This window comes from Tiliqua scincoides, chromosome 1 (assembly GCF_035046505.1).
Source record: "Tiliqua scincoides isolate rTilSci1 chromosome 1, rTilSci1.hap2, whole genome shotgun sequence".
In the NCBI taxonomy this organism is placed as follows: Eukaryota; Metazoa; Chordata; class Lepidosauria; order Squamata; family Scincidae; genus Tiliqua; species Tiliqua scincoides.
The window spans coordinates 61,676,569-61,688,835 of NC_089821.1; the positions used below are offsets into that span (position 1 = coordinate 61,676,569).

Consider the following 12,267-nt stretch of genomic DNA (forward strand, 5'->3'; position numbering starts at 1 on the left):
GAAAGCCAGCATGATTAGAAGTTTAGTAACTTGCATAAGTTTAGTCCTCAGAAAGTGATTACATACTTTTTCAGGGATGTGAAAAACAGCAGAGCTGCCAACCTGAAGAGAAAAAAAAAATCCTTCCCTCTAACATCTTAATGAAGCAAATGGTCTGACTCATTTTTCACTGCAAAGTACAGTATTATAGTCTGTGCATATTTCACAAACTATACATTATCCAACTTTTTTGCTATGAACAATTATATGCATATATGAACAATTAAATCAATGAATAATCATTTACTTTTATTTTCACATAAAACTGTGAGGCTCAAATAAACATTGTACTAAGTACCACAGAAAACTTGCCCCTAAAATTAAAAGTATCTAATTGTGCCCAGGATTGCACTCCACTACCTTTTGATGTAAAATGTCAATTCAAACTTGGATTAATTTAAAAGAATTTAGAAATACATTCTTGAACAATTACTTTGAGTCATGATAGTAAAAAATCTTCAGTAACCAAGCAAAATTTTCCATTGTCCTTAGAAAACAGTATCTATGGTAGCCAATGAGAACCACCACCACCCCACACAAAAAGTTTGTAACTCAGTATGCCAGCAAACATCTTTTTATTACATCTGTTTAATTATCCAGACTAACTGTAAAATTCAATATTTTAGTGAACATAAAGATCAATACAAAAGTAAATATTCTTAAGAGTAGGTCAACCAACATGAAAATCAGATTTTTCCCCCCCTTTAAATTTTACACAACCAATTCCTCAAAAAAAAAAATCCTATCAAACTCTTTTCATTGCACTTGTGACCACCAAAATTACATGAGGACATTACAGTACAAAATTGCAAGAGGGGCAAGTTGACTAGAACAAAAAGGAATATATGCCTATGAGAGCTTTGCAAAACTGGGTCCACACTAGCCCAGATACATTAGTACTACCTCTAGTCAGTTCACAAGATAGGTACAAAATGAACCTGAACGACTTCCAAAACCTACTGTATCCAAATGTGGGATAGGTTTGTTATGTGCATCAGCTCAACTCAGCATCTGCCCTTTAAAAAACTTTAATTACAGCCACTTTACTCCTTATTACTGAACAGCAAATAAGTTCCAGTTTCAGCCATTCAATGACTAGACAGCAGTATATTACACACAAATCAAGGAATAAGTTTCGTGTGACCTTCCTCATATTGATAATCATGAAGAGTTCCTTCACTCATCTGTATGATAAAAAATTGCTTCATTTGTTGAGCTTTCATATGTTCATTTATATGGAAATATTTTTATTTCACCCTGCTGAAAGAATTCATTGTTTAAGAAGAGAACATATTAGTGTCCTGAAAAAATAATGGCAAGGCAGATTTGTTTTGCCATTCAAGTATCAACATGAAAGGAAACCAAGGCCTGTGCATTGTGCTTTAACCAGCAGTATTTTTTGAGATCTTGGTGAAAGGTTGGCAAGAGAAAGGCTTGAATGTAGCTTATACTCACTTCAGAAGAAAAGCTAATTTCAAAACAAAATTCTAAAAGGTTCAACAGATCTAAGACTTTTGTTATAATGTTAAAATTAATTTAATGTCACTCACACAAAGGGAAACCCGCACAGCTGTTTTAGGAATGTACAACAAGTTCCTATGACAATGACAAAGAGGCTTTGATCATTGTACAAAGATCATGATAGAAGAGATGTTCATGTTACGAACATCATTTATCCACATTTTGTTTTGAAAAGTGAGTCACAAGTAAGACTGTTAGTGCCCTTGGACTGGAGGAGAGCTCTTATGTCAGCAGAAGCCTAGAAGCATTAGTGGCAACTGTGTATGCTGCAGCCACCTGGGTATGCTGCATATATCTCCACTTTATTTAGTGCAGATTCACCTCTAGAACAACAAGACCAAGGGGGTCCAAGACTAAAGAAAGTATAGTGTTGACAAGAGCAGGAAGTCTCTCTCTGATAGAAGATTAAGGCAAAGAACACACAGCTTTCGTGGACAAACACCTCTTGACTTTTGTAGCCTTCGCCTAACTCTATTTGATTAAGGGGCAGTAAACTTGAGCTTTCTGACCTAAAGGGATAACCAGGACAAAAATAAACTGAAGAGGTATTTGGTATCATTATTATGCAGTACAAAACTAAGAGGCAGCTTCAAGGTAACGCATCTTAGCTTTGTGAGACAGGCAGCGAGATCCAGGGACTGTTAATTATAGTATACTGTGCAAGTTATGCAGTTTGTTCTCATGCTTCAATTGCATTCCTCGTTTTCTCTTGTTGATTCTGTCCTAACTGGTGAATTAATCAAGAGGACATGGATATTACACAACAGTTCAAGGTAATTTGAGCAGAAAATACCAAGCTGTTCTTCACAGTGCACATATTAGTTATTCCATAAAATGTGTTTCTGACGTCCCAAGCAGTAAGAGTGCTCCAGAACCAGGGTTACTCAATTCCCTTTGCACCTATTTAAGCCTCCTCAATCCTCCTTTTTGTAAGATGACAAACATTTATAACACACTCAGATGGAAGTCTGGTTGTACATTGCTTCTAAGCACCTACTCCAAACAAGATCAGGTGGCACCTTTTTCAACAGAATTCTCACACATGAGAAAACAGTGAACTTACAAAACTAGGTAGGGTAAAACTTGCAAGTCAAGCCAACCAGAATTACTCAAGTAAGATTACCCTCTTAGCCCTTAATTTGTTTCTCAAGTTCACAGTTTCCTCTCTCTTAGGTTATTCCCAATGTGCTCATCTGCCAGTACAGAATGTCCATCACCATTACTTAAACACTTGTCCTTTCCATATCTGTGTTCTTGCTTTTGCCTTCTTATCTCTTTATACCGCAAGGTGATGTCACTAGAAAGTAAAAAGAAAAAAACTGAGAAAAAAATTCAAGCCATTCCAATTTTAGTTTATAAGAAAGACAGTTACAACACATTCAACAGCTCCATTCTGCTACCAGGCCAGCTGAAAGTGACAGGCTAAGTTTTCCTTTTCTGTAGCTTTCTCCCTAGCAAAGTGCACCTAATTTATGTACTGTTTTCTCAATTGGTCAAATGTTTAACGGCTCTCCTTTCCTACAACAAGTAAGAGGGAGAAGAAAATACATATATTTACAAATGGAACCCTGAAATGCACAGCTCCACTCTATAGCAGAGACTCATCCTCACCTACTTTCTACTTTGCCACTTCCAAGCTCCAGAAAACACTATAGTATGGGTATGGACAGCCCGAAATCAGTAGGAAATTTTTTCTGTCATCCAAGACTGGCGAGGGAGGGAAGGTATATTCAGTAGGTTTCATGCATTAAAAATCAATCACAGTGTTTAATAAAGTAGTACAAGTTAAACTCAATTGCAATAGATAGAGAGACCTAGAAAGTAGTAATTAGTTTTAATTAATAAATTAGTTAATAATAAGCAGGGTCCATTGCTCTTGAGGCTTCTAGAGACCTTGCATATAGTATGTGTGTGTGGACATTTGTTATACTCTCCCTAGAAACTGAGTTCAAGGACTGTTTCCCCCATATGTTTACAGCAGTGGTTCCTAACCTTTAGGACCCAGCAGACCACTGAGGCAAACACTGGAAGTGTGGTGGACCACATGCAAACTCCTCTATCCCCACCACTCAAAAAAGTACAATTCAATTTGGTAGCCCATGGGGGAGTGCTGAGAAATTCTGGGTGATTGATCACTTTCCATATTATTCAGCTGGAATTTTCCAAGAAAGTTACTATAGAAACAAATGAGCCTGCTTTAGCAAGAACAAAACTTTTCAGAGTTGAAAAGCTCTGCCCTCTGATTGACCCAGAGATAAGACAAAGTGATAAGTGATAATTGGAGCTTGATTACTTGGCAAAAATTTTACGTACTATACGTGTGTATCTATGGTAATAATTTTCTTCTGCGAACTGGCAAGAGTACCTGCAAAGTATTTTTTTTAATGTTTCAAAAACTTCTTGCAACCCTCCAAAAATGGGCTTACAACCCACTGGTGGGTCCTGACCCACACTTTGGAAGACACTGGATTATCATGGAGGATAGGGTCTTATATTAGCTATTGGCCATGATAGCTAAATGGAACTTCCGTATTAAAAAGGACAGAGTACCTTTGAATACAAATTGTTGGAGGCAAGTGGGGGAGGCAAAAGAGAGCGATTAAGGTGATTTCGGGGCTGGGGCACCTTCCTTATGAGGAAAGGCTATGGCGTTTGTGCCTCTTCAGCCTAGAAAAGAGACGCCTGAGGGGGGACATGATTGAGACATACAAAATTATGCAGGGGATGGACAGAGTGGATAGGGAGATGCTCTTTACACTCTCACATAATACCAGAACCAGGGGACATCCACTAAAATTGAGTGTTGGGCGGGTTAGGACAGACAAAAGAAAATATTTCTTTACTCAGCATGTGGTTGGTCTGTGGAACTCCTTGCCGCAGGATGTGGTGATGGCGTCTAGCCTAGACGCCTTTAAAAGGGGATTGGACAAGTTTCTGGAGGAAAAATCAATTATGGGGTACAAGCCATGATGGGTATGCGCAACCTCCTGATTTTAGAAATGGGTTATGTCAGAATGCCAGATGCAAGGGAGGGTACCAGGATGAGGTCTCTTGTTATCTGGTGTGCTCCCTGGGGCATTTGGTGGGCTGCTGTGAGATACAGGAAGCTGGACTAGATGGGCCTATGGCCTGATCCAGTGGGGCTGTTCTTATGTTCTTATGAGGCAACCAAGAGGAGAAGAGTACTACAGGTGCAGCCTATTTATCCATGGATTTTTTATTTGGGTGGGGTGTACTGAAAGTTACACACACCTTTGCCCTGCTCTGGCATCTCACTCCTGGTTTCCAGGCAGCCCAAAACACTGCAAAAAGGCGAATGGGGTGGGGGAACTGAAAGTCACACATACCTTTGCCTCCTTCACCCTGCGCTGCCCTTCTTGCTCAATTTCAAGGCAGCCCAAAACACTGCAAAAAGGCTCCGCCTCGCCCGGGCAGGGAAATAGCCCTGGAGCCCTAGAAGAGGTTCCCCTTGCAAGGAACAGTAACATTCCTGGAGTCCTTGAGCCAGCAAAGAGGCTGAAGGGGGGGGGGGGCGAAAATCTCTATAGCCAGAACACGTGCAGCAAGGTGGAGCTCACTCTCTCTCACTCACACACACACAGGGGCAGGTGTGGTAGCAAGAGGGGATTGCTTTAAAAAACCCAGGGAGTGTTTGCCAAATTCTCCGCCCACCCCCACTGAGATGCTGCAGGCTCTCCTGCTTCAGCCTAAAGCCTTCCCAGCAAACAAAGCATGTGACTTAGCCTACAATCCTCCCCACACTTTCCCATTGACTACAATGGGGTTTACTTCTGAGTAGAAACACATAGGGCTGGTCTCTTAAAAGCTCAGCAGGACAGCTGGCAATGGGGAGGGCTGAGTACAGAAGGGAGGGATTGATAACAGCTGCCTTAGTTTCCTTCCATCCAGAAGTGTCAGGCTGCAATGTATTTGTGTAACTTTATGGAATTTAGCACAATGCGTTTTTTGTTAATCACGCCCAGTCAAGGAACAGAACTAACATGGACAAATAGGCTGCACCTGTATTACCTTTGTTCGCTGTTTGTGGGCACCTTAAGAGCATTTGTTTGGCCACTGCTGGACCTGAAAGCTGAACCCAGGTTTGACCACCTGGTATTCTGGAATATACCTACGTTCTGGCATTTTAAAAATGTTCATGAAGACACAAAACAACTGAACACCTGGAGTTTAGATCTTGCTTACCGAATGAAAAAGCGCCACCCTGTCCATGTGAGCACAAGCATTATTCCAAGGATCCAGCACTGAGTAATGTAGAAAGGCAGTGACAATGTCAGAGTGTAGGGATCATATTTTACCACAATAAGGAATTCTGTAGCTGTAATAGCAGCAACCAGCCATGCCTGCTGTCCCAATTTCTTATGAAACTTCCTGCAACAAGAAAACAGGCATTATTGTATAGGTGCAGAAACTATTTTTATTCAAAAGTGGTCTTTACAAAGTTAACAAAATCTGAACTATTCCCACAAGTACAAGTACAAGTATTCCCACAAGTACAATTTAGTTGTACAAGTCAACTAAATTGCTCTGATAAACATGGATTATTGCACAGAGTCAATTATATCAAAATACAATTTCCAGGTATTATTTCACTGTTTAGTGAAGATCTTGGGAACCACTATGAAAGCTTCCATTCAGGTGGCATGTTTTTGGAAGTACCTGTCTGCAGATGCTGCCTCCAGGATGCTCCTAACATTTGAAGGAACTTTGGCCTCAGTGCAGCAAGAGAAGCCAAGACAAAAAATTAGGTAAGCTTCACTGTGCATGCAAATGTACTTGAAGGTACAGTTCAGTTCCTAGCTTTTATCTTTCAGTGGATCTTCAGAGAGTTTTAGCCTCTTACAAAAGTCTCACACACACACACACACACACACACACACACACACACACACACACACACACACGGATCTGTGATATATTTGCACATGTTGTCTAAGACCAGACTTTTCTGTTAAAGAGACTGGGTTCCACATACAAACTGTAATACCTATAAGCCACGGCATTGATAAACATACATTCTTGGCATGAAATCTTCTCTGAAAAGTTCTGTTTGCAAAGCAGAACTCTGGTATTCAATAGCCTGAAATTGCAAGTAACTATTCAAGTGAACTCGCACAATAAATCAGCACTAACAGAATTCTTCAAGTAGCATCCATTTTAATATCTGCTTCAGAAATGATCACTTTCAAGATTACTTTGTCGCCTCTCAAATGCACTTACTTCCTTGAAAAGTCAACAAAAGGTACTTTTGGAAACAATAGCCAATGGTACAGCTAAGGTGCAGCTTATCTTAATCATTGAGACTCACTGATTAAAGGCTGTGGGGCATGGGAGGGGGAGAAAGGATGGCAACCCCCCCCCCCAATTGCTTCATGTAGATCAAGTCCTGCTTCTCCAAACATGGGCTTATTTTCTAATTCAAACCACATACTGCCTTCAGGTCCCAAAAAGATGACACAGCAACTGTGTTCAGGGGTCAGGAAGAAGCAATCTGCTACAACACTGCCTCCTCTCCTTGCTTGAACCTGGATCCTCTTTTACAGGGAGGAGACAATCAGAAACACAATTCTTCCCTTGCTACAAAGGAGATTAGGCACTGTCCCATTTCTCCCACCTACTGGAATCCCTGTTGGTGGTAGCTAGGCCAGCAAAATTCAGGGTTGACGTGTTGCTCGTTTGGAATAAATGAAAGCCATTCCTAGAGTCTAAAGCAGTGGTTCCCAACCTTTAGGAGACCACGGACCACTGAGGCAAAATTTGGAATTGTTGCAGACAACATGCAACTCCCCCCATCTCTGCACTCAAAAAATACATTTAAATTTGTAATACAGGTGGCCCTCATTATCCATAGGGTTTCTATTCCCGGAACCCCTGCAGACAAGGAAAACCACGGGAATTCAAAACCTGTGGTTTATGGCCCCCTCCTGAATCTGACTGAAGCTGAGCTCTGTTCAGTCCGGAGACTCTTCTGAAGCCCACAGAGGCCGTGAGTGGATGCACATGGCCTTTGCGGGCTTCAGAAGAGCCTCTGGAGGTGAAAGCAGCACAGCTACCCTCACATCTGGAAGCTCCAGGTTGGCCTGCACCACGGTTTCAGGAACTTGCAGATGAACCAATCCACAGGTATTTTGTGGATAGTGCGGGCTGCCTGTAATTAGAAAAGATTTATTAGAGCAGTGTTTCTCAAACTGGGGGTCAGGACCCACTAGGTGGTTTGGGAGCCAATTTCAGGTGGGTCCCCATTCATTTCAATATTTTTAATATATTAGACTTGATGTTACCATGGTACATGACTGCATTTGGGGAAATATTAACTGGTAGTCAGTGGGGCTTACTCTTGGGTAAGTTTGGAAAGGATTGCAGCCTCGGATTAAGAAACCTTTTCCTGCTTGGTGATGTCATAGCTGGAAATGACATCATCTTCCAGATTAATGACATCTCTTCCAGTGGGTCCTGACAAAAGGTCATTCTAAAAGGTGGGTCCTGGTGCTAAAAAGTTTGAGAACCACTGTATTAGAGATTTATTATTTATTGAGAAGATTTGTGATTTGTTACTTTTGCTGCTGGTGCAGGAAGTTCGTTCTCCACCCTCTCTGGTGGTCCAGGGAGGACTACTTGCTCAGAGAGACGCTGGAAGTGATCAGAAGCAATTGTTTTTCCTGAGAACTTGTGGACCACTTCTCAGGTTCTCACGGACCACCTGTTGAGAACCAGTGGTCTAGAGCAGGGGTGTCCAAAGTTTTTGGCAGGAGGGCCACATAATCTCTCTGACACTGTGTCGGGGGCCGGGGAAATAAATAATTAATCTACATTTAAAATTTGAATAAATTTACATAAGTTTACATAAATGAATATATTGAAGATGAACTTATATAAATGAATCAAGGTCTTGCAATAGCTCAATGCCTATAAGAGGCCTTGCAAAAAGCAAGGCTGACCTTTCCTTAGCTGCCGCTGCTGCATCACAGATGTGAAAGAGCAAGCAGTGGAGGGAGCTCTCATCCCACAGCTCACACGAGAGGTCAAACAGTCGCCCTCACACTGAGAGAAGTTGCGTTGGGCCAGTGTGGGCTTCAACAAATCTCCGGAGGGCCAGAGGCTCATTGGAGACTGGGGGCTCCCTGAGGGCCGCATTGAGAGGCCTTGAGGGCCGCAAGTGGCCCCCGGGCCGGGGTTTGGGCACCCCTGGTCTAGAGTGACAAGAAACAAATCTTTTCTCAACCATGTTCCAGCCTGCAGAGCATTTAATCTGTTTCACTGAATTCAATGGGAACCTACTGAGGGTTCTCATAACAGATTACTGGTTCCACTTCTTTCCAGTTAACGTATGTTAGCTGTATAGCTTTTAAATCTCAGATCAGAGGGTTTAGAATTCTTTACCACTACAAATGCAACATGCAAAAAGGAATTCAGCAGTTGTTTCGAGATCTTACCAGTCTCAACTTCATTTTAAATATTTTAGCTTGCCTTCTGAAACATGTTTTCCAAAATGGTCTACAAATTTATATAAATATAGCCACAAACAATGTTCTTCAGACTTGGTTTGCAGCTTCCCAGGCAAAACTGTTTTACAGAGTACCAGTAGGAAATATCAGGTTTTTTTAAATTAAGAGAAAGGACCGAGAACTGCAATGTGTCTGGATATTTCAGAAAATGTGAAATGTAAGAAATGGGCTTAGTTTCATTGCTACATCAAACCATGATAAAGAAAAGCTATGGATGTTCCACACATAGCATTGTATTTTATTCTAGGCAATGTGATGTTCATCCCCTCTTTATTTTGTGACATAATAGATGGAACACTGCCCGTTTTCATGTCTTTCTTTAAGAAAAAACCCTCAACATCACCTCCCAATCAAACTTGGGGAGAAAATTCTTTCCTCAACCAAAAACAAAGGTGATAGGCAGAAATCATGTATATGGAACACTCACCCATTCAGTCTTCTGAAATGAGATATTATTCAAACAAGTCTATAACACTCAACATTCCTCTCTCTAATCATGGTACTCAATGCCCCACATGAAGAAAGACCCCTCAAAATCTTAAGTGGTCTCCTTATCAATGCCAACATTCTCCAGTTTAGCAGTCTTTCATCAACTACATAGTGACTGTTTCTCAAAATCTGTTGATTTTCTTCCTACAAGAAGCAAGTCTCACACAGTAGCTTTTTAACTACTTAAATTTCACCTTGAATGTCAAACATGGTAAAATGTAACTATCTTTAGCTCTCACCTTGTTAACTCAGTTTACAGTATTCTCAGTCTACTCTGATGCTTTGCTCAAAACTTTTGATCAAGCAGGCTAGTACAGACTACATGTGATACTCTTAGTATGCAATCCTACACACTTGCCTAAGTTCCCTTGAACTCAATTAGGTTTACTTCTGAGCAGATGTGCATGGAACTGCACTGTCAGGCCTTGTAGGAGTACTTCTATAGAAGTTCTCCTACAGCCTTTTCCCACAGATTTTGCTCAGAGCTCCAAGAGCTACTTCTGCATGGTCAACAACCTATCAGGCAACTTAAATGTTCCTTCTCTCATTGATGTATCTGCCTCCATCAGCTCGTTGGCAAGGGCTAACATACCCAGCTGAAATATGGTTTTGCTTCCAAGCTTTAAAAAAAAAAAAGAATTGTAAAGGATTTTTTCTTCCTTCTTCCACATACTGTGTGACTGACACAAATGAAAAGAAACACTGATACTTTTCCTTATCTTCACAATCCACTCTTCAATGCATTTTCAAGCTTTGAGCAAATCATAAACTGCAAAGTAAAACTTAATCATGGTAACCACACCTACGAGCATGAAAGACCTATTACAGATGGGGATGGAAGGCAGTATGGTAGTGAAAGAAACTAAAAATCTATCTAAATTTGAAGGGGTGGCGATGTACACATCAGTGATTACGTGAAAAACTAAAGGCAATGAATAGTCATAAAGAGCCTCAGCTTCCAGTGTCTTGCACTGCTCAAGAGAAGAGACTGAAATGTATAGACCTTAAGTCAAACACAATGCCTGCAGGCCAGTTCTGGCCCACATGATAACCGGGTTCTCCCAGTGCCATCCTTTCAGCAGCTCTGCTGAGGCTCTGGGAGGGAGAGACGGAAAGAGGCCTCACAAGGTAAGGAACAGTATAAATGAAGGGGTGACAGAGGGAGAAGCTGCCAAGTGCCAGGAGAGCCCAATTATCACATAGGCTGCCCTTTCAGCAGCACTGATTCTGCTGAGGTGTCACTTCACAGAGCACCTCTCAGATGCTGAGCTGCAAAATGATATGTTAGCAGAAGCAGTGCTGCTGAAAGGGCAGCCAGCATGATAATCCCATACCTTAAAAGTATGATCAAGATTTGCATTTTTTCCTCTTCTGTCATTTGCAACTAACAAATTCCTACGTGAGAAGAAAGTGCTTATTTCTGACCATCACGTCCTTAATGATGTTACTTTCAGCCCTCAGCAGGTGCCATGAATGCTATTTGACCCACTGAATGCTATTTGACCCACTGTATGAAACAGGTTTGACATCCTTTTTATATAGACAGAGGCTGGGGTGGGCTTAGTGCTCCCTCCTTCTCTTCTGTTCCAGTCTGGCAAGAGAGCACTTGAAGTATGATTCCTTAAAAACTAAGATGTTTTTTACATCAGACTATTCTGTGACAAAATAGAAGATAAACAATTGCATGCTTGTCAAAAAATTTTTTCTAACTTTCCGTAATTTCTCGGTTGTAATTCTAATAGAATGTGATGGAGGTTACAAGGAACATCTTGTTAGAGAAGCTGTTAAGGAAACTGCTTACCAGTTTCCCTGGAACTTTCTTGATACAACTGACAAGTTGGCTATGGGGATGGAGTAAAAGTGCTCACTCCCCAACAAAGCACACAGTCAAGAAGGAAACTGATTCAAGAAGCAACAGTGAATGGTTTTTGCATACAGCCAAAAGATAATCAGAAATTCCTATGCCCTAGTGAGGGTTATTCAACCATTCCTATTCCTGTGCCCTAGTGAGGGTTATTCAACCACCCGGTGAATTTTATCCATGGTCAAACAGCTGACCTTGAGAATTATGTATTTCAGTGCAGCACTCTACAAAAATATCCTAATAGGGAAATGAATTAAAAGGGCATAAATTAATTGTGATTTGATGTGCTTAAGAATGGCCACACTTGCAGAGAAACTTCTGGTCTGTAATTAACTTGTCTGGTAATTAGTCATCAGGCTCCAAGCCAAATGCCTTCAGTAGCCAAGTGAGATTGCCATTCTGCTGCTCAGGAATAGGTAGGTGCATGCAATTTTTGCTTTAAGTCTACCTGTTTTTCATAGGAAGTTGTGGCCATGGAAGGGAGGGAGGAAAGAGGTCAGGAAGGCTGACAACTGTAAACAGATGTACAAATGAAAGGTACAGAAAGCTGTGAAAAATCAGCAGGTCTTGTATATCTTGCTAATGCTAGCCTTGACCAGGAAGAAGAGGCAAAGAATGTTGTTGGCTGAAATGGGAGGTTCCTTGCCATAGCAGAGTACATTTAAAATCCACTCTCCATGCCATAAAGTGAATACTTCTCATGGACAGAATGCAAACTGAGTGCATTACTCAGGTTGCCCGTTTCATGTGATCAAGGAACATGAGAGTCAGAAGAAAAAAAATTGCACATAATCCAATAAGCACCTTTCTGGCCCCAACACCAGTGTCAAA

At 41.2% G+C, this 12,267-nt stretch overlaps 1 protein-coding gene across 2 annotated transcripts in view; it reads right to left on the bottom strand.

Annotated features, from left to right (window-relative positions):
• Nucleotides 1-597: 597 nt before the first annotated feature.
• Nucleotides 598-12,267, bottom strand: part of PTDSS2 (phosphatidylserine synthase 2) — a 66,287-nt gene continuing 54,617 nt past the window's right edge. For both annotated transcript variants that reach the window (XM_066631521.1, XM_066631520.1), the window contains 2 exons: nucleotides 5,764-5,949; nucleotides 598-2,857 (listed from right to left, as the gene is read on the bottom strand). In XM_066631521.1, the coding sequence (XP_066487618.1) occupies nucleotides 2,713-2,857; nucleotides 5,764-5,949 (331 nt within the window). In that variant the 3' untranslated portion in view covers nucleotides 598-2,712. The remainder of the gene's footprint in view (nucleotides 2,858-5,763; nucleotides 5,950-12,267) is intronic.